We start from the raw sequence: 27610 nt of genomic DNA on the forward strand, positions 1-27610 counted from the left end.
GAGACATCTGTCAGCGATTTTTGGTATCACAAAAAATGGTCGGGTCCGAAGTAGGCGTATATGGGCGAAAACAGTAACGTTCCTCGTCCGTCGCATTTTGACGCGCTACTTTCTGAAGCGATTTTCCGTTATGGCACCTCCACTAGTCATTTGGTTCTCCATGGTTCAAACACACACATATTGAATACTAAAGACTCTTATTATTGATGTAACTGGGAAGCAAAGCCTGCTTTGTTAAAGTTTTGTGCTAGATGTGTTAGTTATGGAGAAATGAAGCAAAGATCTGGCAAGGAATTTACAGTCATAAGAAGAATGCTTCAGGGAGTCGTCCAATAGTAGAATGTAATTAGAATATTATGATATAAACTCCCGATGCTGTTCTTTAAGGAGATAATCATTATACTCCGAGCCTTTTTCCCAACTACGTTGGGGTCGGCTTCCAGTCTAACCGAATGTAGCTGAGTACCAGTGCTTTCTTGATGGAGATAAGCCAGGGCACAATTATAGTGGTTGCGCGAGAACATTAATGCACTCCTATTCTCACACACACATAGTCCGTAAAGGACAGCAGTCCGCAACCGGAGATAGAATAGATACCAAGCGTAGGACTGACTAATGACATACCTAATTCACACGTTAATTAAGTTACAAGAAAGGACATTATGACATACAAGGTGTTGATTTGCATTTGTGCAATATTCAAGGACGTAGCTAATGATTCTCAATCTATGAAATCAACAAAAAAATTGGTACCTATTATTTTTTCAATGTCAACTAGCCGTATTTAATCTCGGCGCGTGTGTTACTGGCCTTAAAACCGTGCTGCGGCCTTGCAAAAACGCAAACACAAAGCATACGCAACGATCATTCATATTGGGTTACTCCTGAAATACTACGACAGTCAAATGACAAAAAAAGCATATTAGCTATTTCCCGTCCACTGTAATTCCAATCTATTATTTACGTAGGTATAAAATATTGCACAAATGCAAATCAACACCTTGTATGTGCTTTGCAATTTTACATTGTCTCTTTCACTCCTAAGGTTACAGCTTTGCCATGTAGCTTGTAGATCAAGTAATATTACCTCTAGAAAGACATCTGCTAATGCAAATTCAATCTCAAGACTGAACTAAATAATTCTTTCTCACACAAACGCAGAAGATTCCTTAAAGCGTTTAAAATTACCGAGTCTCAGTGTAGCTTTATAAAATAAATGAATCAAGTAGAAACGTTGACGTAGACGCTCAATTTCATGCAAACACGACGCACATTTGTACCGAGACCCGGCTGAATACTAATAAGAATAGTCGTACACTGTAGACTAAACAGTCGGCCGATACTTCAACCTGTAGAGACCTACCTTTTTATGAAAACTCATTGGTACTGGCCGGCTGGTTTGACAGCTACGTTTTAGAAGACAAGACTTGTCAAACCAGTAGGTTTTTTCGTTCGTAGTGAGATTATCGTATTATTTGTATGTTATTTGTTTGTTTTAGTTTATCATGTAAATAATACAAAAGTTTATTTCTCCTACAAACCGATGGATGCCAAAATTTTAATAAAAAAAATTCTTTTCAAATCAAATTGATGAAAGGTTTTTCTAACCTACAGAAAGACATTGTGTTGCTGGGGAGTTTGTTGCGCCACTTCTTCTTCCTAGCAAAAACACATAGGAAGTGGTAAATTGTGGGCGTTTTGGGGGCTGTCTATTGTAAATGATTGACTTTCAAAAAGTACTGTTTTGCAGCCAAATTGATAGAAAGAAATTTTATTTACACAGATATTTACAATACATATTTACAATAAAAATCAAAAACTATCCTAGTAAAACAAACAACTAAAAAGCGTCAAAAAATTCGTCCCCATCGCTGTCAACTGGGAGCGTGCCCAAGAGGCTGGCAGCATTACCTCGTTGGATCGCCATGCTGATTCTTTGTCCGAGGTTGATTGATAGAATGATTTTAGTCGGTCTAATACCGGCTAAATACTTGACCGTTATAATGCGTACTACCATTCATCTTCATACTGATATATTTTATGAGTCAAACAAACTATCGGCCGACTATAAGTTTGCAGTGTGAGGGTACTGTAATAAGTAGGTTATCCGTTGAAGGATTCGCCGTTAGCTATTACATCTGTATAGCAAATGGTGAGCTTTAGTGTAGCTTCAATGCTTTATGGGTTGAGAAGGTAATTTTACGGTTATATAAAGTAGTACCTAGTATAAAAATAAGAGTAATAAATAGGATAATCATGTTTTCTCAAGCTCATTGGTACGTCGCTAAATGTTATTTCTAACAGTAGATCGTCAAGGGCGGCAACCTCATGGAAAAGCTATAGAAAACATAGGCATATATCTATCTACCACGGTTCGGTATTGTGGAGCTAAAGATAAATTATGCCTGTATCCAATCCACCCTAATTCATCATTAAGATTACTACATAATACATAATCATAGCAGACATAATAATAAACCTTCACGCTACCACAAAGTAGCCTATACTGTTGAACTGATCAATATATTATCCAGAATTTATCTGCCAAATGTACCCATAAAATGGTTGTACAAATAAAATCGTCACTCAAAGCAGATCCCCATAAAATAAAGTATATAAAGTTTAAACAAGGCGCCAGTGGGGCGACGGTCCCTCAATTTAGTGAAGCTCGGTACATTTTGTTACTTTGGCGTGTCGACAAACACTGGGACATGATACATTTGACTTTAAAAGTATGTGATACTTAGTGTAACAAACGCCTTTTCAACATTATTGATCTTAAGGGAGTATTGACTTTAAGACTACCCACTGCAGACGAAACAGTTGACCCATAGGCTAGCAGAAAATATTAAGTAATTTGTTTATAATCTGTCAGAAAATATTGAATAAAGTATTGATATACAAAAACTCAAAAAGAATATCTTTTTTATTCTAATTAAAGCTTTCAATGGGTCTGTTACCGCCTAAATACCTTATCTTAGTGTATGTAAATCTCCGTACTTATAAAGCACCCGGTCAAACAGTCGGCTGGCTAAAAAGTCTGATATGTGTAGGTACTCTAAGTAAAGTTCAATCAGTTAAATATGGATTCGATCTCAAACGTTGTGTGGAGATAAAAATATTTGCTCAATCAGTCGTTAAATCCAAAAAACCTACTATTTTTTATCTTCGCAAAAATGTGGTCACATCATATAAAAGGTATATCATTCACTAACAGCGTGATAAATTATTTGATATATCGCATATTATGATCATCAATTTAACCTGAATTGAATAGCTTTGGGCTTTCCAAATAAAAATTAAAACTATCTTTTTCATAAAAATATGGGAATATCAATAAATTCGTAATGTCATTTCTGATTTTGAGTAAGAAGCTTTGAAATATTATATCCAATTAATACAGTGTCAATTATTTTGATTTACTACACACATATGTCAAAATGTAACATACGTATATGTATGTATCTATACAGGGTTATTGGTAAATCACTAACAACCTTGCAGGACTGTATTACTAACATCATAAACTACAACTTTTGTTCTATGACTTTTTATAAAACATAATACATTTGCCAAAAACAAACCTACAAGATTTCATTGTTCTATCTTATACATTTCAACTCTATTACCCCTACCATTTCTTTACCAACTGAAGGCCCGATCGAGACCAGTCGAGCGATTAGTCGACCTTAGAGTGTGCGGACGAGTCGAGATAATCACACATTACAATAAATTCGTTTGGTGGTTTGCATTTTTAGAATGAATGCAAGATCTTTACCTACCCACGCCTCCCGCGCACTGTGTGGGGGCTAGCATTGTTACTCGGCTAGGTATAGGGATGTTTGGGAATCGTATGGCGTATTGGCGACAGGCTTCCGAAACATTGTCATCACACCTAGCAAGCATTCGCACCATTTCCGTGTACTCGACATTTGAATATCGATACGCCATACTGTAAAGATAATTACGCTCGCACTACCGAATTTCGCTACAAGGATACGTATGAGGCGACGCGGGCGCATAAAAACGACTGACGGCCGCTCGTAAATAGGTCAAGTTCAAACGCTCCGCCGCCGCCCGAGCCCCGCTCCCCTCCGCTGTCTTTTGTACTACTCTTTACATAACTATCGCTTTCTTTTGCTGCGCATAGACTTCGTAAATTTTAGAGTGTACAATTGAAATAATTAAATTTTTGTGTGAAAAATTGATGACTCTAAAATCTGAGAATTATTAAAAGTCATAGAACAAAAGTTTTAGTTTATGATATTAGTAATATGGTCCTTAGAGGTTGTTAGTGTTTTACCAATAACCCTGTATACCTCTAATGTTTTGCTTCAAACAAATCTATTGTAAATGTTTCGTAATGGAACTTTTGATTAAGTAAGGCTGCCAAATAATCAGCATTAAAAACTGGACCATTCTTAATCTTCCTCTTACTTTCGCCTTTCCTAATTTCATAAAGTGCACCGAAGAATATTCTCACAACAATATCTTTACTGACAGCGACACCGCCATTTTTTTTCAGAACATCGTTATATATCTTGTCAGGGCGTTGACAGAGGAGATAATTTTGCTGACGCTTGGTCTAAGGGAGGGGTCCAAAAATGCCGGAGTTTTAAGGTCCCAATGTCACGTAGCCTCTGCAGACAGCATGATAAATGTAATTATTATACTTGTGTTGGATCAGTTTGAAGTAGGGAGGGTCGAAAATGATGCTGTCGACAAAAGTGGATTTAAATCTTCGTTTAATGTTATAAATTCGAAAGTGTATGTCCATTTGGAATACTTTCCGAGTGAAACGGCTGACCCAAATTAAAAATAACTTTAGGATAAGTGCATTTTGGTGTATTGTTCTTATAAGCGTAATATTTTCCAAGATTCAATTTCCAAGTCCCTGTTCGATGTTGACCTTCGAAAATTACACTTATATTCACTTTCTATTACCCATCTAACACCACTTTGTTTGCTAATCAATCCTTTGTAGTCTTATTTAACTTTCTCATACAGCTGCCTAGCATTAGTTAAATGCAGTGTACCAGCAACACCTCAGACTCGACAAAGTTGTTGTACAACTAATTTATTTGCCGAATGGAAACTGCCAGATTCAATCATTTGATACCGTTGCCGAATTTATGCAAATTGGAGACAGATGTAAATTGTTCGCGTATTTATGTTGCAACAACTGTTTGTCAAAAACAATTTGGTTGTAGCTATAAATAAAGTGCTGTTGTTATAAATGGTCTGTAGGGTATTGTCTGTTGTGGAAGCATTTGGAACTTTGAGGGTCTTCCTGATGATACAGTAATTTGTAGAACTTTGTTAAGCTGATGGCCTGACAGTCCAATTTAGTGTGGTTAGTAATCACTCTCTAAAATTACATATTGATGTTGTCGACAGACGATGGTTTAGATAATGATGTGTTAAAATGACTTGTTTTGTAATTGCTAGTAGGTCATTTCATTTAGGTTCAAAAGAAGATTTCTGCTGCTCCCTGATTCAGTTGTAGAAAAGGACTAGTAGCTTCATAAACTGAGTCGAACCACAATAAAACAAAGTTCCATTGTAGTAATACAGGTCCAATTTGTAGTGCCTCCATAAAAAAAATTGTTTGACTTTGATTATAGTTCAATTAGTCAAATATGGATTCGATGCCGAAAGATGCGTAGAGATAAAAATATTTGCTGAATCAGTCGTTAAATCCAAATACCTACTATTTTGTTACATAAAAGGCCTTAGATGGAACATGATGGGAGGGGTCGTTAGATGATTTCCCACCAAAAAACGACCAGAGCAGACCAACCCAACTGCTGCAATTTCAAAGAAGATTTCAGTTGTTTCCTTACCTCATCATTATGAGTCCATCGTATGGCTGGTGGTGGCTCCGGGGAGTGCTGCACCACACACGTCAGGTTGATGGTGCTGCCAGTATTGATGAACAGCTCCGGACCCCCCAGGATCGTCGTCAGAGGCTCTGCTTGGAAAAATAGACTTTGTTAGTGGGGTATAGAGTTGGGTTTCATTTGAGGAGTTTAGATTATAGTTATTGTTGACTGGTCTTTTAGTGCAGTCATTGAAGCGAAAAATACGGTCTAACCTCCGAATTTTTTTACTGTGAACCGATTTGCATGAAATTTTGGAATTAGGTTCATCTTACCCTTAACTTCAAAAGTGAATATGATTTGAACTCCGCCACCCCCCCTGGGGGTGGTTGCCACCCCTTCTTTGAAGTGAATATTTTTTTTGAAAATAACCTCGGATATCGATAGAAGACCTAATTTGAAGCAAAAGTTGTCTTTTTGTTGTTGTCAAACAGATATGATTATTTAAAGAGCGCGTGGCAGCACAATCACAGCCTCTCTTAAGCCCTTTAACCCTTCACCGTTTTAGGAAAAAGTTCTTTATTACATATTGCAATGATGGATGTTGTAGCTCTCTTAATTACTTTTACAGTGGTTTTTTATAAATTGTGATAGCATGAAAATTGAAGGAGTTACGGTCCAAAAACTTCTCATATTTTTTTCTACTTAGTAACTGAAAACTTCGGAGTGTCAATATTTGGAGCAATGTGAAAGTAGGCAGTATAATAAAGAGTCACAACTATTGTAATGTGTGTATATGTCACCGGAAAATAATAAAACTCGTAAATTGATCAACTTACTAAAATAATAGATGGCATAAACTACGTCGATTAAATTTCAGACAAAATAAAAAACGGCTTTGATCTTTAACATCTAGCTTAATATTGCACTTAGAACACTTTATAAAAAAAACAAATTGTTCGTTGTTTTACCTGCTACAATTTTGTTCTGCATACATTTTCGTTAAAACGTATATTTTTGGAGATATTTACAAAAAACCGATGAAAAACGTGAAAAAATTGCGAATTTTCAATTGCCAATAACTTGAAAAGTATTGGATTTTTTTAAAAACTTTAAAGACAACTTTTGCTTCAAATTAGGTCTTCTATCGATATCCGAGGTTATTTTGCAAAAAAAATATTCACCCCAAAGAAGGGGTGGCAACCACCCCCAGGGGGGGTGGCGGAGTTCAAATCATATTCACTTTTGAAGTTAAGGGTAAGATGAACCTAATTCCAAAATTTCATGCAAATCGGTTCACAGTAAAAAAAATCGTAGCAATAATGCTTCAATGACTGCACTATTTAGTGTTTTTGTAATGTCACAAAAAATACCATTTAAATAAGACTTGACGTAGTAGGTTTCATATTTCGCTTTGCAGCTTTATGATATAATTAAGAGCTATAAAAACATCCGTCTTTAATTTAATGACTTGAGACCTAATAAAATTTGCAGACAATAAAATAAAAGTCAGTTATAACCATCGAGTGTAATAATTTAGAGCGCATATTTTAATGGACTGCTTTTTAATGGCTTTGTCGCTGATCTGAAGAAACGTCTAGTGTCTCATGCTAGAAGCGGTGCGCGGAGGATGGATGGATGCAAATGAAACCTGTTGGAGTGAAATGGTCAGGTTAGGTTAGGCCGTGGGTGCGCACCCACGTCCGATAGATCGGTGACCGATATTTGACAGGATATGAATAGAACAAAATGTTAGCAATAGTGAAATGCACATGTGCTATAGAAAATCGGTCAGAATTCCCAGTCGGATAATCCTCCACAGTCCTACAAGAAATGGATCCGATTATCTTTCCTACGAAAAGTTGGAAGTGAGCAATACGATCTCTGTGTAAGAATCGCCTATATCAGACAATTACTTCTCACCAATTCATTAACAACCAAACAAATATCAAGTTCTGTCCTTTTCTCATCTACCATCAAAAGACCAGCAATAGAAACTTCATAATAAGGAGCGCTTTGAAATCAATCCTGAGTTGTAAACGGAATTATTTGTTTACAACCAAGTTGGACAAGATGAGCCTCTTTTAAAGCTGCTAAGTGGTTCAAAAGATGTAACTTTTGAGACTGTCAACAATATAGCAATGGATATTTGATGACACTTCCAGTCTCCAGACAAGTTGTTTGGGATTGTTTTCTACGTTAATTTTGTCCAAATCTATTTTAGTTTTACAGTCATAGATACAATTCAAAGTCTTGATTATTTTAGCCAGCTAGTTTTACTTATTAAAACTTTAATTCCCATTATAGTTGGCGATAAAACATGCTTCTTCAATAAAAAGGTTCGTGTAGCCAAAAACTCTTTGCCTCAACATTCATAAATAACAAATCAAATATTATAAATACAAAACTTGAATTGGGTCCAACCAACTTTTCAATTCAAAAATGTATTCTAAAATCTTCAAAATTCGTTTGGAAACTCGTATTTATCAATGCCAAAACCGATGAATTGGAAGTTGGAGCTGAATATTTTCTACGTATCTCTTATGAATATGAAATCACGTCAGTACAACTCGAACGTCCAGACTTTATCTAACGAACCTTTTGTGATGGAACATTCTAGACGTTGGGGTAGGTCATGTGTGGGCCTGATAACATTTTGAGAAGCATTTTGATTTATAGCAAGTTAAGTGAGACTGAACACACGTTTGATCGTATTAAGTTAAGGAAAGAAATAGAAACCTTTCTGGAACTGAAACTGCGCTTAAGGATTCTTTAACTTTAACTATAAGACAAATTGATTTTTTTTCAGCATTTAATGTGCACAAACCTCATTCACAAATAAACTAATTTAATGATAGCAAGAAAAGGCCATAGTCCAACGGCCAATAATAACATAGATACTAATCACACCGCATAGCAACATGGAATTCACAAAACCCCTTTCGTTATTCAAAAATCATACTCATGGCAAAAAAATAAAAGTCACTATGGAGCTCTAAGGTCAAACGAGAACCAGCTTGTCATTACTCAAACCGTATTTTTTTCACAATTAAGCCATTACTGGCAGTTTTTAATGCGAAGAAATGAGAAAGATCTGTAGGAAACTTAGCATTTTGGTCTTTTATTCCATTAATCGTTTATGAGCGTCCGTGGTTTGTGGAAGCTGTATTTAAGGAATTTAAGATGGTGAAAATCAAAATTGATAATGATGAAGACAGGGATGATCCTGTGGCATATTTTTAAGTATCAAAAGCTTCTAATATAAACATTTTGAATGTTAAAGTAAATAACTTTAAAAGAAACAAAAGAGAATAGAAAGTAAACGACACATAACAATAAGAAACAATTGGTCTCACAAACAAAGGCACGCTATTGAACCCGGTAACAACTCAAAATTTGGCAGACCATTAACCGAACGTACGAAGAAATGCCATAAACATATTCTTTCACAAGGAAAACTAGAACGTAACGAAATTGCGCCTGTACCAATACGTCACCAATTTCATAAACATACTTCCTTCGTCGAATGTTCGAGAATTTTTTGGGCAAATTCCGCGGGGAACGGTTTGACAGTTCTGCGAAATTTCCCGCTCAAATCGACTGTTTTATGCTGTATGCATGTTTTGACGATTCCTCTCAAAATCGTATGGGGAATAACGGTTTGGGAAAGGTACGATGAATAATACAATGGGGTCGTAATTTGGGCTTTCATGTGAAGGTTTCTCATGTCATTTCTATTCAGTTTGTTTAAGAATGTTGTTTTATTGGTTGGATTTCGGTTTTCGTGTTGTGCGGATCATTTCTATTTACCTACATTCTTGTTTTCAGTACTACATGGTAGGTTTAGGTGGAATATATAGCAAGAATTAAAAAAAAAAACCAAATCAGTTTATTTTATTTTTTTTGTAAAAAATGGAAGGGCAGACTCTTAGTTATTTAGTGAGTATAGCTTCAAAAACCAAATCTTGGACCACATAATTATATTTTTTGCTTGGTCCCTACAGACTTCAAAAGACTCGATCTAAAGTAATATGAGTTGCTCGAACTTAATAATGAGGTTGTAAATAAATATTAAACTGGGTGCTTTGATGATCGAATATTAAAAAAAAAAAATGTTTGGACTAAAATGTTTAACTATTATTATTATGTTAGTATATTAGTTAAAGATGGCCCAATTGGATCTTCTAGAGAACTAATTATGAAATTTCTGAAAAATATTCCAGATTTAATTCGAAGGTTGTTTTTCAATACCGTTGGACCGTAATTTAGACAAAATGCGTGTCTGCTCAATAAAACCCACATAAAAATACGGAATAATTCAGTTTTATTAAATCGTATACTATTCTGCAATGTTCGTTAAAATGAGGTGACACAAGGAAACTTGATGCAAAATCAGCGAATTTTATATTTTATGAGCACAAAATTAAGAGTTTTCCTTGTCGTCTTAAAACTGACGCATAAAAATAAATCTTGCTAAGCATATTCTTGTGATCAAAAATCCCAATAACCAAAGATTTTGAAAATACCTTGACGTAAAGCAAGCGTGGTTGTGCGCAGATTATTTTATATGAACGTGAAAAATTAGATGTTTTTGTTCTGAAGTTAAGCCTGAAGCGAGGCTGCCTCATAAATAATACGTAATTCTGTGTCGCTGAAAATTTCTTTTATTTTTTATTTTGTATCTGTGTAATTTTTGTCGGGTTGCCTTAGGCGAACCCTCTTTTAGGTTTCCCAAAAGTCTGAAGAAAAATAAGCATTTTTTTGGTTTTGTTTGTTCGTGTAACGTTAATAAATTGGCATTGTTAATATAGGCCGTTTATCAAAAAGGGAGGGATAACTTAACATAATGTATCGGTGTTTTGATTTAAAATGTTTTATAAGTTCTATATCTTTTTTTATGTAAAAAATACATGTGCGCAAAGAGGTTGATCTCGCAATTATTTTCCGCAAGCGGAATAGCTGTTTGAAAAAGTTACTCTTTTTAAGTGACAAAGTAACTGGATTTAAACAAACCCAAAGAAAAAAAGTATTCAAATTGAAAATCACGATGCAAAGATACAAATCTACATCAAATTTTGAGCCATTTTTTTTTTTGCAAACAAATCCTACCAAAAAACAATAGAGATAAAAATCTCAACAAAGAAAAAAGCAAAGAACAATCAAAAATATAACTTTACCAACATGCAATCAATATTGATTCACCCACTGAACGGTTTTATAGCGGCCCTGACCTTTGTGAACACCCTGTGTAATAAAAAATGGCTGATGCCAACATATCTCAACAGAACGTATAAAATCGCAAATGGCATTGCTTGCGTTGCCAAAGATATCGGTTTGATTAAATAAATATCGGTTCTTTTGTTTTTGATGGTTCTTGGGTAATCTTTTTTTTTTTACTGTGCAATTTAAATTGTGAGATGACATAAGAACTATGAAGAAAGAATATATGCTTCACCGACCTCATATAAAAATAAGTTGATAACGAGACATAAATTATACAATATTAACTTTGACCTAGAGGTTTTAATATAAAATTGGTAATAATTGAATTTCTAAGTAATTCGGCTAGCAAGATTTCTAATTGTATTTATTAAAATTCTCAACTCAAATAAAAGTGTAAAACCATCTCTGACAATACCAAAAACTCAAAAAAATAATCAATAAACACGAATACAAGAATATTTAAAAAATCTATTCCCTTAATGTTTCCCATTTAACATACCCAGCTTTTTTTTTCAAAAAGAATTCTCTCGGCCATTAACTCAGTAAGGCGAATAAATTAACTAGCTTCTTTTCAGTCTAGTTTCATTTTATGCTGACTCTAGAAAAGTCTAGATAAAAACTGAATGCACGCAGATTTCTCCTGCTTTGATTTTAAAAGTGATAAATAATAACCAAGAGTTGAATAGTAAAAATAGTTCTTATTTATAATTCGGAGATCGTAAAGAAAAGATATATGGTTTGAATACGCTGAGTAAATGGTGCATGACTGTGGTCAAAGAAAATATTGCTTGTACATTTTAAATGAATTTTATAGATGCAAAAAGATTTAATTAATTTTGTGGTTACATTTTTTTGTTGTAAATTTTATTAAGAAGTTTTTTTTAGCACAGCATGTAACATCCCTTAAGATATACCTATTTTATATCACTAAGCCAGGTTTAAGTATCTGAGAAAGTCCCTAGAAGCGAGTAGCTAAAAATTGGGCACATATGAAAATATATTATTCATCATGTAATATATCTGATGAGTGATGAAATACGAGACATGTTGACATAAAGTAAATTAAATGGAGCGTCAATAAAAATACATTTTAAAACAATAAAAATATTTTGAATCACATTCAAAAAAATAATATTTATTTCAAAAATAAATAATTGACATTCTCTATTTAATTTTAAATAAATACAAAAAGTTAAAAGAAAGAGGTCGCTATAAAAATTCTATTTTTAAATCACAAATTGGCTGTTCAGGTATTCTCTGTAACTAGGAGAGCTCTCAGATTTTTTCAACCAATTGGCGCCATCCGAAGTAGTTCTGTTTATATTTGAATACATTATTCTAATTTCGCATTGTGCCACTAACTTGTATTTGAATGTGACCTATCTTTTCTGACTTAATGCACTGAGTTAAGAGCGTTTTATTTTTTTTATTCTAATTTTTTGTAAAAAGTACGTGCGCGCCATTTTTATTTATGTTTTATATGCAAAGGCCTTTGATACCTAAAGGTACCCCCTTTAGGTATCAAAGGCTAATTAATTTTATTCTTGAGACCCTTCTTATACCTAGAAATACGTCAGTCTCAGTTTAGGTACTTACTTAAGTTTTGAGTACTGAGTTAACTTTAGCTCAATGATGTTTCAGTATTTGGCCTTAACTCGCTTAATTATGGGCTGTAGTCAGAACTTGGCTTTAGAATAAAACCCTTGGGTACCATGCTCACCAACGTTGTAGATTTTTATTCGTTATATTTTTTTGTCATATTTTGTCTCTTGCGTGACTTTTTAACTGTCAAATGCAAATGGTACCTACTTACAGTATTATCTTTTATTTAACGCTTATTGTCATACGTACAGTAATTCGTTCTTTTTCTTTCAATAAGTTCTTTATTTCTATGTAAAAAATAAAATAAATCTTGTACTTACCGACGACGGAGAGGTACATTCTATGGCCGATGGGAGGCGTGGTGCCGACTTGGCATTCGTATATACCAGAGTCGCGACGTTGCGGAAACCGAATCTGGGAACAAGTAAATACTTTATTATTACTATAAAGCTTGGAAAAAATATTTGCTGGTTAATAGAAATGCAGAAGTAAGCAGAAGTAACTTTGCCTACTAATGGGGGGTATCACGATAGACTATGCCTACGCGCTTCTCGATAGGCTTTACACCTTAGTTTCATACCCTATTCAAAATCACACAACGTTTAAAAAAATAATTGATACTTTATAAGGGACCATTACACCCTACTTCTGTTTTACGAATACTTTTGTAACACACAGCATAAAAGTTTTAAAATTATGTTTTTAAGTGTAAACAGTTTCGTGGGGCATATACATGCCCAAACATATGTTCATTCGTTTTTGTTGTATTTCTGCTTAATCGAAAAACATAATATGTTTCTTCAAGAAAATACTTCTGAACAAAGTATTAAGGCAATTACGTCTCTATTCGAATACCTTTAAAAAAATGGATCAATGTCCCATATGGAGTCGAAATACGTAAAACAACTACTTACACTATAGCTAAAAAACAAAAGACAGTAAAAAGTGTCAAAAGCATTATGTGAGGAGCTGCAGAGCAAGCAGCGTGAAGCTGCGATATGCTCAGATGATTAATGTTGCAGCTCCACTTAGGAGACGGGCTTTTGTATCAAATTACCTGTCTGGACAAGGTGTGAGGGGTTTTTGCTGAAGACATTTGACGTAAAGCTACAGGTAATAATATATTCTACATGATGTGCAGGGCGACACTAAAATCGATAGTTATTGTTTTAGCCCACGGTGTCAGATGCGTTCGCAGGGAGTTCCCCTGCGAACGCATCTGACCTTTCACCAGCTGAATAGATGGGCCAAGTCCTTTTTAGGGTAGGTACTACCTATCTTGACTCTGAATCATTTTAGAGTTCCCAATATTATTTATATCTATGGATATATCTTGCGTCCTAGAGAAGAATTTTGACATTAGCTCCATTAAAGTGATGTTAAATTCCTATGTTTAGTAAATGAAACAATATTCTATTTGACGATAGGAGATTGAGAACAGCCGTTAATGTAATTACAGTATAAATTACACAGACTTTTTAGGTAATTTTCACATTTATAATGTAAGATGTAGCTATCGTATTTCAACGTAAGACACCAGGTGACGATAATTAAGGGTGTTATTAATTCTAATGAACAAGCCATCTATTCTATCCTTAATATTATACTCTATGGTGCGACCTGCTTATTAAAAGTTTTTTAACTGGAACCTTCTTTAAAAATAGGTACAGGCCATACATTTTTCACACATTCTCATTTCAAATATTTGTCACCAGCCAGTCTCCAAGAAGGTCATATATTATCATTGTAACCTTCACGGTAGGTACATTATCCTAATGGATTCTAAGCTATGAGTCATCACTCAATATTTGTATAGCCTGAATATTCTAGCTTAGATAATATTATTATGTCGTTGAGTGGATTTATTGTGTCATTATTTTGTTATGTGGAATTTAGTGAAGGTCATATGGGGAGAAGTCAAATTATAGTTAGTTTTGGTAGTGATACTGAATCCCTTTCATATAGGGGAAATCTATAAATCATGATCAGTATTCGTGATAAACAGTTATTTTTAAATATGCAAGATCTATTCTAAATTATACATCAAATGTAGGTACGGTAGACCGCACATCAGTGGTAACTGTCATGCACCTTAACTCGATTTTCCTATAAAACCGTTACCACTGACCTGAAGTTGACTGTACATCATCATCATTATCTAGCCTTTTCCCAACTATATTGGTGTCGGCTTCCAGTCTAACCATATGCAGCTGCCAACCAGTATTTTACATGGAGCACCTGCCTATCTGATCTCCACAACCCAGTAACCCAGTTCCCCACAGAAAGAGATATTTAATGATTTTCTTTACTTCTTACCTTCAGTATCCAGTCCTCGGTGTGAGGGTTGTGCACGCTGATGAACCTCTGGTCTGAGGTGTACGTCATCCGCCCCGACGTCAGCAGGTGGATGTCACGGTGTCTGATCCATGATACTAGCTCACACAGTAATATGCAGTAGTTCTCACCTTCAGTATCCAGTCCTCGGTGTGAGGGTTGTGCACGCTGATGAACCTCTGGTCTGAGGTGTACGTCATCCGCCCTGACGTCAGCAGGTGGATGTCGCGGTGTCTGATCCATGATACCTGGTCACAAAACACATTCATCATCAATATAATAACCATAAGCTGATTACAGCTATATTTTTTTAAGTCTTAACTATTTAAAATTGTTGTTTAGTGATGTCAAAGATAGGGACTTAAGTATCGATATAATTGGCATGCTAAAAAAGATCTGATTTGAAAATATGATCTGCTGTGTTTAGATTTTTTATTTAATTTAATTGTAAGCTTTAAAATATGATTAATATTAAAGTCTAAATTTAAATAAAAGCGTCTTTGGTCTTGAAATTATTTATATTGCTTATACGCACGAAAACGATTTTCAAAGCTCACCGATATTCTGATTCCAGAGAAATTCGATATCAACTTTGTTCTTTGACAAAAAATCCGCTTACTGCACTGTAATCCTAGTTTTAGATGTTTTTTGTTTTAAACTCAGTGGAATTGCCTTTTGTTTGGATTGGATAGATAAATGAGTTATGTTACTCGTTTTGGTTCGAAAACGAGTGGATTTTGATTGGTCCCGAATGTACTAGCTAGTCTAGTTTCTAGATTCTAAAAATCTTTGACTGAATTTATTGGAACAATTCCTAAAAGTTCCTTTGATATCCTTGAGTCAATGAAATCAAAGATACGATAGTCAAGAGTTTAAAAAATGGAACATAATATCGATATCTGTAAAAGCAAGGCACTAATTTAATATGAACGAATGAAAATAAAACAATTAATTGAACTATCTTCCTGACTTTGTTATTGAACAATGCAATTTTAATCTCAATACTTCAATCAAGAGGTTGTTCTATAAATTGCGATTTTAATTATCGATAAAAAGCGTAACAACACTACAAATTAATTTATAGTGTAAGTCAAGAAATATTGACTACAAAAATTAAACAATCAAGGTACTCATGATTTAAACAAATGATTGCACAAAGTATTTTCAGTATATTTGACTTTGTTCAATATTTATTTTAAAAGTGAACCTGGAGCTAATGTGATTAATTTTGAAGAGCCATCAATTTTACTATCGAAACTAGTTTTTATGCTCGTTTTATGATTTGTGTTTTTGTAACCTTGTTTCAGTAAAATGTGTAGCGATTTTAAATTATCATTTTCATTTCGTTTATCAATTTTATTATTATTTTTTGCCTTTTATGTGAAATTCATTTGTTAGTTTTGGGTCAATCAATGATATTTTTTTATGCAACGCTTGGCGCTTTAGGTTCGTGTGGATAGAGGCTGTATTAGACAACTTAACAACAATCCGTGAGTTTTTCACTTAGAGGATAAGTCTAACCTCAAAATACTGAAACGTCACTTAATTCAGTTTTTTTATATTCAGTGTGGCAGAGGAGGTACTTATTCAGGGGAGATTAGAATGACGTTAGATCTATCTTCAAAATTAAGTAGCATTTCAATATATTTACAGTCCTATTCCTTATACTTACAGTCCTATTCCCCAAATCATGGACTCTGCAGTTGAGCTGTGCCGTCTTCCCCACTAGTGCTGTCACGTTCTTCGAGTGCGGGACATCGAACCTGGGACCTCGTTGTGTTAGTCCTAGGTCTACGTCGGTATAGTCTATCTCTTGTACTCCGTCTGCGCCTAAGCCGTTTGTATTGTCTGTGCAACCTGTGGACAAGGATGTTGGTTGTAGAACATTAAAAGAATGGTCTTCAATTATAATAATACCTTGAAGATACTTTTTTGCCATTTTGTAATACTTTAAAGAAGTCAAATGGATAGACGTAGAAGGTTATTTAAGTTGACCTAAATTAAATTTCTGCCTAAAAATATCTTAAAATAATATATCTGTTAACCTTGCCCTGAATTTAATTTATTATTTACCATCATTATACCCAATGTTCCAAGACATTTTTAAATACAGTTTTAACTAGCTTCCACTAGTAGTTTCACCCGCGTCACATGGGTATTTTGAGCACACAGTTAAAAAGTCGTCTAAAGAATTTTACGGTATCTAACATAGAAATACTTTTTTCCGAGTAGTTCCTGAGATTACCGCGTTCAAACAAATAACACGCCAGCTTTATAATATTAATTCCAAGCAAACTCTTTAGCTTTATAATATCAAGTTTAGATATACTAGTTAACATTATAATGTGTCATATCACCTAGATTGTATCTGATACAAAGTTTAGACGTTCTCTTCCTGAGCCGTCAGGGTATCTGAGCACTAGATGTCTTTTGTTTATGATATCGCATCTCATCTGCTTCCGTAAGCGATCGTTTATGCATCCTACACATAGTAATATGTAGTTAATACATGGAAAAGTGTATAGATAGTAAACTTTCCTGTCAGCCAAGCTAGAGATTGTTAGATACTAGGCGAAATAGTTACAGGCAAACTCATCAATTTAAAATATATATTTGTTACTAGCTGTTTCCCTCGATTCTGTTTCCCATCCGCGTCCCGTAAAACCTATGTACTTCTCGTATTCGGATAAAATACATAAATATTATCACCTGAGGATAATGTAGCTTCATGTTAGTGAAAGAATTTTTCAAATCGGTTCAGTAGCTTTGGAGCCTTTATGGTGAAAAGAATAAACAAAAAATATCTCTTTAAAACGTATTTGTTTTACATAGTGGTCAGACTACATGGTCTTCACTAGCTGAGCCCAAAAAGTGAATAGAACTTCTACACATTATCTTTTTGCCGACAAATACAAAAAGTATGTCACTTGTGAAACTCATCACGTTGCCACCGGGAAGTCAAGTTGGTGCCACTTAAGTCACCGGGACTGTGAACTTGCTCACTCTTTGTGGAAACTTCGCTTTCCATTTTAGTGATGCGCGTAATTATTTATCGATATCGATAGATGAATTGGCTTAGTGAAAAAACACATCTCGGACAAACATATAGTTTAAATACCCAGCTTATGTTAAATTGTGCTACATTCATATTATTTTCTTTAGTAAAACTGACAATATTATATCAGAACTATTTAACTAAAACATCCTAGGGACTAGGGATAAACGCGTGTAATGAACAAGACCCTAAAGTGCCTGTGTTTGATTACTCCGAGTCTCAACTTAAAGGTCAAGTCAGTCGGAAATTACAAACTTCGATACAGAAAACCGGTTCCACTTTCTAAAGAATATATAAACTGACTGACAAATCCATTCACCTCTATAAACGAAATTCCTTATTCAAATACCCTCGCTCACGTAACACAAATAAGTCACTTTGAAATGTGATTCTAGTAAATTATCGATAGAATTCAAAGCACATCACTAGGGTTCGGATTACACGGTGTAATTTTTCGAACTACCTAATTATTTGAGTTCGCTCACGTCCCATCTCTAAATCTTGGTTCCTTGCACAAAGAAAATTTGAATTTAGTATGTAAACGACGTTTTAATGAAGCTACGTCGGAGGTGTGCCTCGACTACTTTGTCAACTCTTTCACTAATTGCTACTGAGAAGCTAATTAAGCAAACTATGTTATTAGAGAGAATAATTAAGATTTTTAGCACACTTTCATTTCGTCTTGAAATTGAAAAATATGACCTAATAATAAACAATTGGGCCTGTTTTGTGAAAATAGTGTTTCGTAGATGGGGAGTTTGGCTAATATCAAAACAAGGTTTGTTTAATTCAGTAGCAAAAAACTGAAAATATTTAACATCCTAAAAACTGGTTAGCTATACAACACGTTAAATATAGATCAATACAGAATTCTTTACAAATATTGTCTACCACACACACGACATTCTTACCACACTCAAGAATGCTTTTATCCATTTCGAAACTTCAATACAAACTAAACCGCCCCATTCAATATCCTCAACAATTTAAAAATTACACACTAAATAAAGCAAGAATCCGCTACAGTACTCGAGCAATATCTACCTACTAAAAATACAATACGAAGCAACATTGTCACAACGTCGCGATAAATATCACGGAACAAAGTTTAATATCGGCACTAGAACAGTTTTGTCTTCGTGGCATTATGACATTATGGCGGGGAAGACAACTATTGTGTGTTTCTGAGTTATAGAACTAATTTCTTCGGAGTTTCGGAAGCGGGTTTTCGGGTGTGTGTGTTCTTTTTTTGTAATAGGTTTTTTTTTTGTAAGCATTGTTTTAACAACTATTTTTTGTGTGTCTTTGTGACACGCCTTTCAAAGATTATTCCATGCGGTAGAATGCCCACGTCTAATCTAACAAATGATTTGAAAAAAAAAAAATAATTTAGAAAAATAAAAAAACGATACTGCACATTATTTTCAAACTTTTTCTCTTTATTTTTTTCACGCCATGAGTTGAATGTATTTAATTCCAAAATAAAAAAGCTGCACACATTCAAACACAGCTTAATTTAGAAGGAAAAAAAACGTACAGCAGAATAGAACAACTCAACCAGAATCGCCAGAAAGCAGATGGAGGGATAACGCGCCAAGATAATGTACTGAGGGTCTAAATTACATTTTGTCATGAACCACTTCAATCAAGACCGGCGTCCATTAATGGACGTTACACAAGATTTCTTTTTATATTTGATGAAAAAGAGAAAAAAACGGTCAAGTAAAGTTGGGTACGAAAAGTGAGGGTTCTGTATTTTTGTGTTATTCTTTTGTTTCTCCTTGACTACTAACATATACCTACACCTATCTTCCCACAAAAGCTACAAAAAGTATGTTTTTAAGAAAATCTAAACCCCAGTCAAAGTTGTCAGTCGGTCGGATACCGGCTAAATACCCGATCTTTGTATGTGCGTACTATCATTCAACTTCATGCTGATTTATGAGTCCAAACAAACTCTTAAAGTTTTTAGTAGACAAAACAGCTAGAGTTTTAAATGTATTTTTTGTGTACTTGAATTGAGGCCCTTTATTGCCATAGATATTAATAGGGGGTATTTAAAATTGTATATAGTCCTATAATACCTATTAGCTCAATGTATTCCTAAAATAAAAGCTGACTACGAAAAACAAACAATTCAACATACAATACGGAACCCAAAAGGATGACATCATTGCGCACTTAAGCAAAAATATTCTTGAGACAATTGTGTCAGATTTGCTCCGTCCAATTCGCTCAACTGTATGGACCAAAGCTTATTCGGTGTAGCTAACTTAATACGCCAAGTAATTAAGAGAAATTTTACTATGTTATCAAAGGACAAATAGAAAATCGCAAAGGCAATTAGTAAAAGATGTAAGTAAAAAGAAACATATATAGAGGTATTTTAGTTTTTTTAGTATCAGTAACCCCTATGTTAAATAGTTTATTCACATTTGGTTTCATTATCACATCGGTCAAAAGATAAAGTCATTCCAACATATTTAATATTTCAAAGAATAGAAAACTAAAGTTTAAGCGCCCAATGTAAGTTACAACTTTTTACAACCTTAAATGTAAGTTAAAACCTTTGCTTTGTACTGCTCCATTTTTTTTTAACTTTTTGTACGAACTTTTGGCCCGCATTAGACAGAAAACTTAGAAAACCACGAAGCCTTCATATTTGTTCAGAGTTTAACTTTAAGAAGTCAATGCAGAGGGCACTAAAACTATTAAAAGTCTTAGTTAACATTGCTACGGGTGAAAAAAATAAAATAAGTGTTTTTTTATTAAAATTCTTTAATCTTGTTGGAGCTTTCTTGCTCTATTATAATATAGTTTTAATAAGAGAAAAAGGTTTTTAAAATGATGCTTTATTCTTAACACAAGAAGGATAAACTTAACTCAATATTTTTCACTTTTCTTCATTTCGCATGAGGCATTTTTAACCGACTTCGCAAAAAGGAGGAGGTTCAAAAATTTTTGTTTTACCATAGAACACAAAATTAACATATTATAATCCCATTCGAATTGGCCACATATCTATAATTTATAAGAAGAAATCTGTAGAAACATTTTTATCTAACTAAATCATGTAGGTGTCCCTTCCTAGGCCCTTAGGCTAATCACCCCCTTTTCCTTCAAGTCAGCGCCCTAAATGCTCACTCCCTTTTACCCGGAAACTAACAGAGAGCCCTTTACAAACCCACAGTTGTATATTATTCGTATTCGTATTTATTTTTAGAACTGCCAAGTAAGGAAATAAAATGTGAGTGAAATATGGGTGTAAAAAGCTGACATGAAATCTTTTGTATATTGCAATAGAATTGTTAAAGAAAACTGTAGTCTTTTGACAACTCAACTGATTACTTTGCTTCCAAAAAAATTGAAACTAAATAAGTATTATGCACTTATAAAAGTCCTATAAAGCATTGCGCAGATTATCGGTGATTGTCCACGATAACACGAAAATTATGGAAATATACCTCTACATACCTCAAAAATATGGCTTTAACACAACTACGTACTTTAACTTCGTTATTTTTGAATCGACTTCCCAAAATCAAGGAGGTACTCAATTCAGTAAATAGGGATGGTTTGAAGTAAAAAGATTTTCAAGGAACAATTCTCACCGACAGATTTCAATTCGGAGCCTAGCTTAAATCGAAAACATTATCCGAGTCACTTGGGCAGAAAAACGTTTCATCAATCGATCAGACCTGATAGCTCACCACTTGTCTTTGTCAGCACCAATTCACTAATCCCCTTTCTCATATAAACTAACAAATGTCCTATTAATCAGACACCATTTTGTTCAAACCCGAAAAAAAAAACAGTAAAAAAAAATATGTTATTAGGGCATCGTGAATGAGTAATTAGTCATAAAACGAATATTAAAATTAGTCCGCTTTCGTAGATAATCCTGCAATAATGGTATACAACAAACTCTTACAAATAAATAACAACGAACATACAATACGATTGAATTTTGTATTACGTCACTGTTAAGTACAAATTTTACATAGACGTGACGTCACGAGCCCCCATTTTTAATTTGTGTTGCGTTATATCTTAGTAAATATTTAATGTTTTACAAAAATAAAAAATAAGTGTCCATTATTTTAGGGTTATCAAAAATGCGGACTAATTAGAATCAGTATATTTCAACCCTGTCATCGTGCTTTTATCCGTCTCCGTATCACATCTCAAAAACAAAACGTTTACAGTTCTGAAAGGAGGTCACAGACCATACAACCAAACGTTAAAGTGATCCACTTTCTAGTGAAAAACAGACGGTACTAGGTCTTATACACGGAGTAAGGAAAGGTGAGCGGAGATGCCATAATGCAGCTAGGTCAAGGGCCTCCTTCTAGGTCAAATTCGTACATTGGGCCATGACCAAAACGATCAGTTACGTCAATTAACGAGGCATTTTGTTTCTTTGAGACACTGATCAACGAAATTTTATCATCATGATAATCTTCTTCCTGTCCTATTTTTCAAGTCATTTGGGGTCGGCGCAACCTGTCTTTTTCTTCCATTCCTCTCTGTCAGACGTCATACTTACATCCACAAAATTTGGCTTAAAAAAAAAATGGGGCCATAGAAGGCGTACAAGAGCGAAGACAGTAACGTTCCTCGTCCTCCCGCATTTTGGCGTGCTACTAAGGCGATTTTCCGTTATGGCACCTCCGCTAGTCATTTAATTCTCCATGTCCATATAGCTCTTTCTCTTGAAATCTGGATCACTTTGAGAACCCAGGTCGAGAAGGGCTTAAGTGAACGACAATTTCATGGCGTTAACGACTGACTGTATTTCGGTGAGCTTAGATGACGTCACAAGTTTGTGTAAGCTACGTTTAAAATGCTCGTGTAATCAAGTAAATGCTTCCTTGTGCTCTAAAGTAATGGAGTACTGGAGTGAAATATGTCGGGACGGTACGAATTAGTGGTGGCTTTGAGATCATTTTGGCGTCTGTTAAGAGAGGTTTATTGTTTTGTGTGATGTTATTTTGTTTTTTAAATGATTAGAATGTTAAATAGATGACTATTTCACTGTAGCAGGAAGGTTCACATTTTTAAAAAAGTTCAGTAGTTTTCAGAATTAGATTTCCTTTAGAATACAAACAAAAAAAATGTTTCCTCTTTATTTTATTACTAAAGATTTTATTATTTACAAGAATCCGTAACTGTTTAAAATGGTTCAACAAGATTCTAAACACGACAATAACTATTTGAAAACTCGCGCGTAACAAAAGCAGACCAATATAATCAAATAATGGTTTTAAATATAATATTAAATGAATAACCTCAAACAAATATGATTTCATTTCATTTATTTTCAATGTAAAATCGCAAATATGAGGTACTTACCTGTAGGCAATTTATTTAAGCGCAAAGGCTATTATTTTTTATCTCACATTTATTTGAAAAGCCAATTTTACTATTGATTGAAACCTGTTTTATTGTAAAGAAAAGACAATGCCACTACCGATTAATTATATTATAGCATACCAATATAAGTAGGTAAGTATTTATTAAATTATATTTATGTGTATTGATGTCGTACTATGTAAAAAATGACTTTTTTGTGGCGATATTACAATTTCACTGACTGGTTTGTTTTTTAAATACGTACGAACAAATATTCAAAATTTTAACTTTAGCAACTCACATTCCTCTAATTCAGACTAAAGAACAAAAAACTCGACATAACAAAAACCCAGCGTCCACTTTTGTGACAAAGTCCAAAACAAAATCGGAAAAAATATATTTGTCGCGTCCCAAAAAGGGACAATACAAAAAATAAGTAAAAGCGCTATGTATTTAAAGATTTAAGCCTCACTGTTGCCAAATAGGTTCAGTACAAAAGCTAGACTTATATTGCCTAACGCTGGCAGAACAAAACATCAAGATAAAGCACGGAAAAAACTGGCCACGAAAAAAGCCACGAAGCCACGAAAAAAAGCTACCAAAAATTCTACTATTCTAGTAAAAGTAAATCTGTTTGTATATATGTTACTCAATCACGCTTAAACGGCTGAAGTATATTTAAATGTTTGGAACAGAGATAAGTTTCTCCTTAGACGGACATAGGCTCGCTTCTATCCTTGTGATTCTAAATGGTCCCCGAGATACGTGTAAAACAAGGGCAGAAGCTAGCATAAAAAATATTAATTCTGTAGGCTCAGTACAATGGTTTTGCAATCCCGCCCAGCTCTGAATCCAGTGTAGTTATTTCAAAAGTAAATATTTTTTTCTTTTGAGGCACAGAATTCTCAACACAAAAACACTATAGCAAGCCACAACAGCATACGGCACGTCACACGACCTAATACTCCGTGGTTGCACATAAATAGAGGTCCCTTCTCACCTGTGCGGCTGACGAGGGCCAAAGCGCCCAGCGCCGCGAAGAGGAAAGCCGCAGACATCGCTAGATCACGTGTCCATGCATAATCCCACTTTCACGCCTCAAAACAACCTCCCTGCGAACAAAATTAAACCATATTAACATCTGCTTAAAGTCCATTTCAAGCTTCACGCGTAATCAAGATTTGTACAGCGGAATTTCAACTCTGTTGTGTACGAGTTACGGTCGGTTCTGCGATGTGTAGGTGTAGTGTGACTATGTGTACGGTGATTTAAGGACACTGTTTGGATGGCGACGTGAATAGAATATGCGAGTCATGTTATTATCAGGTTTTGTACCTGTATTACGCTACATTAAGTTTTTTTTTCTAGATTAGCTGTTTATGGCCTACTTTCGTACGTATAGGAAAAAATATAGGGAGCACTCGGAGGTAAAAGAGAATGTATTGTTTTATTATTTAAATGCTATTAAAAATACATTTTCGTTGCTATTATTTACATTTTGCAAAATTAATATTTTTAATCATCTTTTTCTTTTCAAGAAAGATTACTCTCAGGGTCCTCATACACGAAGAAATAATGAGACTCATTAAAATACCCACAAATAAAATAACATCAGCTTTTTCCCACATAACCAATAACCATGATTTCCCGTCCCTTAGAAAGGAGGTAATAATCGATCCACCATGTATTTATATAGCCATTGAAATGGACCATGGACCTGTCCGAGGTACCACGGTTGAATGGAAACCCTAATGAGTTTATTCAATAGGAATAGACTCCAATGGGCGTTAAGCGTGGTCATTATGTAAAGAGGGGTATAAACCAACCATGTTTTGGTCGAGTTGCTGAAATTGAGATTTTAATGGTCACCGTACTAATATTAGCTTCTAATTTTGTATGGGTTTTTGATCGCTTGGTTATGGCGTTTAGAGGAAGTCGATTGTGAATATCATATTATAAAAGAAGAAACTCCAATAGAAAAAAATACTTCTAACACATCAGTTACATTTTCAGATTTGCAATTAAGTTTTCTCGAATGGATAGGGAAGATAATTTCAAAAAAAGTTTTAAAATACCAAAAACATAATTAAAACTATATACGTAGTGTAATTTATTAAACTATTTTAATAAAACTAAAGCAAAACTGCAACCAAAACTAGTTAAACGAAACTCCCCACGAATTAGTCGACAGTCAAACTTTCGAAAAACATACGAATTTTCGCTCTAACGTCGTGCGACTAATTATAGAATTACGTCACCATTAAAAAAGGAAAAACTAATAAAAGTTGATAGGAGTCTGACCGACTTTGGTAGGAAGTTTTTTGCTCGACTGTCTAAAGTTGGGAGGTAGCCAAGGGGCCAGTGGATGGTCCGAGTTCATTAAGTGAGCTGTAAGTAAAATAGAAGTGCGAGCTTCGAGCAATCGATCAGGACAACGGTTTGAGATTGGTATTCTGTGTTCACCTTTTGGTGTACCACTTATTTTTCTGAAATAAAACTTTTGGAATCAGTTTGTTTCGTAGTGTAGGTATGCGGGTGTGCCAAAAGAGTCAGCTGAACATCTTACAATATAGCCTAACGAGAGCGATGTGCATAACAAGGTGATAAAAATTATTAACTCAGTATGTAGTCTTGATTTAGGTAAACGAAATCAAATTATCTCTCATATAGCATTGGCAGACTAGTATTTGGTACAAGAATCTTAAGAACTTAATACGAAAATATTTTCAAAATATTTCTTGTACATAATACCCAAGTTATGTTTGGGTCAGACTTTAATAAAGGGTTCTGACGACAGATGTCAAGTCTAGCATCCCAAATACTTAGTACTGTATACTAAAATTCAGGCTGTCTTTTTATGTCACCGAAAGTGAATTTTTGCTCTGAGAGCATATAACAAACTTATAGTCGGCCGATAGTTTGTTTGGGCTCATAAATCAGTATGAAGATGAATGGTAGTACGCACATTACAAAGATCAGGTATTTGGCTGTATCAGACTGATCGAAAACTCTGATTGGAATCAAGATTTTCTTTAAAAAAAACAATTTTTCCTTCGTGTCAACTATCAGTCGACTGTTTAATCTGCAGTGTGTGTAGTATGGTACATACATACATATATGTAAGGTTGTTTTGTATTTAAAAGGCTTGTACCATATGGCTGGAATCCCAAAATTGAATCCAAGACCGCAAATACGGGCATCAGGCTAATAAATGGCTTCTAACTGAATAATTGTTTTTTTTCTTTGCTGATTTTGGGATCAAAGCGATGGAAAATGTACCAGATGTTTCTGGTTTAATTTAGTTCCGATTCTTCTATTATTGGAGTATTTTATAGAATTTGGACCTTACCTAGTATTTTTTTTTATAGAGTATTTTTAATATTTTACTTTTTATTGTAAAGCTCGGGTTTCTGCATGAAATATCTGAAACAGGGTTATTACTGTAAGGATTTTCCACGAATTTATTTAAAACCCGCCTTTTTGCACGTTTTATTGAAAGCAGTATATTTACATATTTATTAAGATTTTTTTTCTCGTATCCAAAATTGAAACTTTACCGATACAGCGGAATAATCGTATAACCTACCTAATCATATCGAAATTCAAATTATATCGATTCTAAATCGGAATAAAATGCCCGAATACAGAATACATGGGCCCAGTGAAAGCAAATAGGATTTTTTATTGAACAACTAAGCTTAAAACTCTGCGAGCCGTGCACGTTGATTACGTAGGATTTGGTTACGTCATAGCTATGCAAATGTATTTTATAATAAAAAACACGCTTACTTTTTTTGGTAGAATATTAAATAATACTTTAGTTTTAACAAGGCTTTTGTAATAATCTAAAAGTTTCTAAAAACTTAACTGAATCGGAAATGATCCAACGACTTCGTTTTTGAAACTAGTTAAGTTTAATTCGATTACAATGTTAACTGTCTAAGTAAATCTAACAGTTTTATATGATATACCTACAATTATTTTATCATTTATATACTACATATTTACAATAAAAATCAAAAACTATCCTAGTAAAACAAACAACTAAAAAGCGTCAAAAAATTCGTCCCCATCGCTGTCAAGTGGGAGCGTGCCCAAGAGGCACGCTCCCACTTGACTTCGTTTTTTGAAATCATATTTATATCCTAATTAAATACCTACTCCTAATTATTTTTTCCCAAAAAAAACTCACAATATATACGTCACAATATAACGTCACAATATA

General features: G+C 34.3%; 1 protein-coding gene across 1 annotated transcript in view; it reads right to left on the reverse strand.

Moving 5' to 3' along the window:
- LOC135117852 (zwei Ig domain protein zig-8-like) overlaps positions 1 to 24516 on the reverse strand; it is a 33107-nt gene extending 8591 nt beyond the window's left edge. Inside the window, exons 1-5 of the mRNA XM_064038195.1 lie at positions 24386 to 24516; positions 16651 to 16835; positions 15110 to 15226; positions 12965 to 13058; positions 5844 to 5971 (exon numbers count right to left, since the gene is read on the reverse strand). Of these exons, the coding sequence (XP_063894265.1) occupies positions 5844 to 5971; positions 12965 to 13058; positions 15110 to 15226; positions 16651 to 16835; positions 24386 to 24443 (582 nt within the window). The 5' untranslated portion in view covers positions 24444 to 24516. The remainder of the gene's footprint in view (positions 1 to 5843; positions 5972 to 12964; positions 13059 to 15109; positions 15227 to 16650; positions 16836 to 24385) is intronic.
- Positions 24517 to 27610: the final 3094 nt, after the last annotated feature.

This window comes from Helicoverpa armigera, chromosome 15, assembly GCF_030705265.1.
Source record: "Helicoverpa armigera isolate CAAS_96S chromosome 15, ASM3070526v1, whole genome shotgun sequence".
Lineage (NCBI taxonomy): Eukaryota > Metazoa > Arthropoda > Insecta > Lepidoptera > Noctuidae > Helicoverpa > Helicoverpa armigera.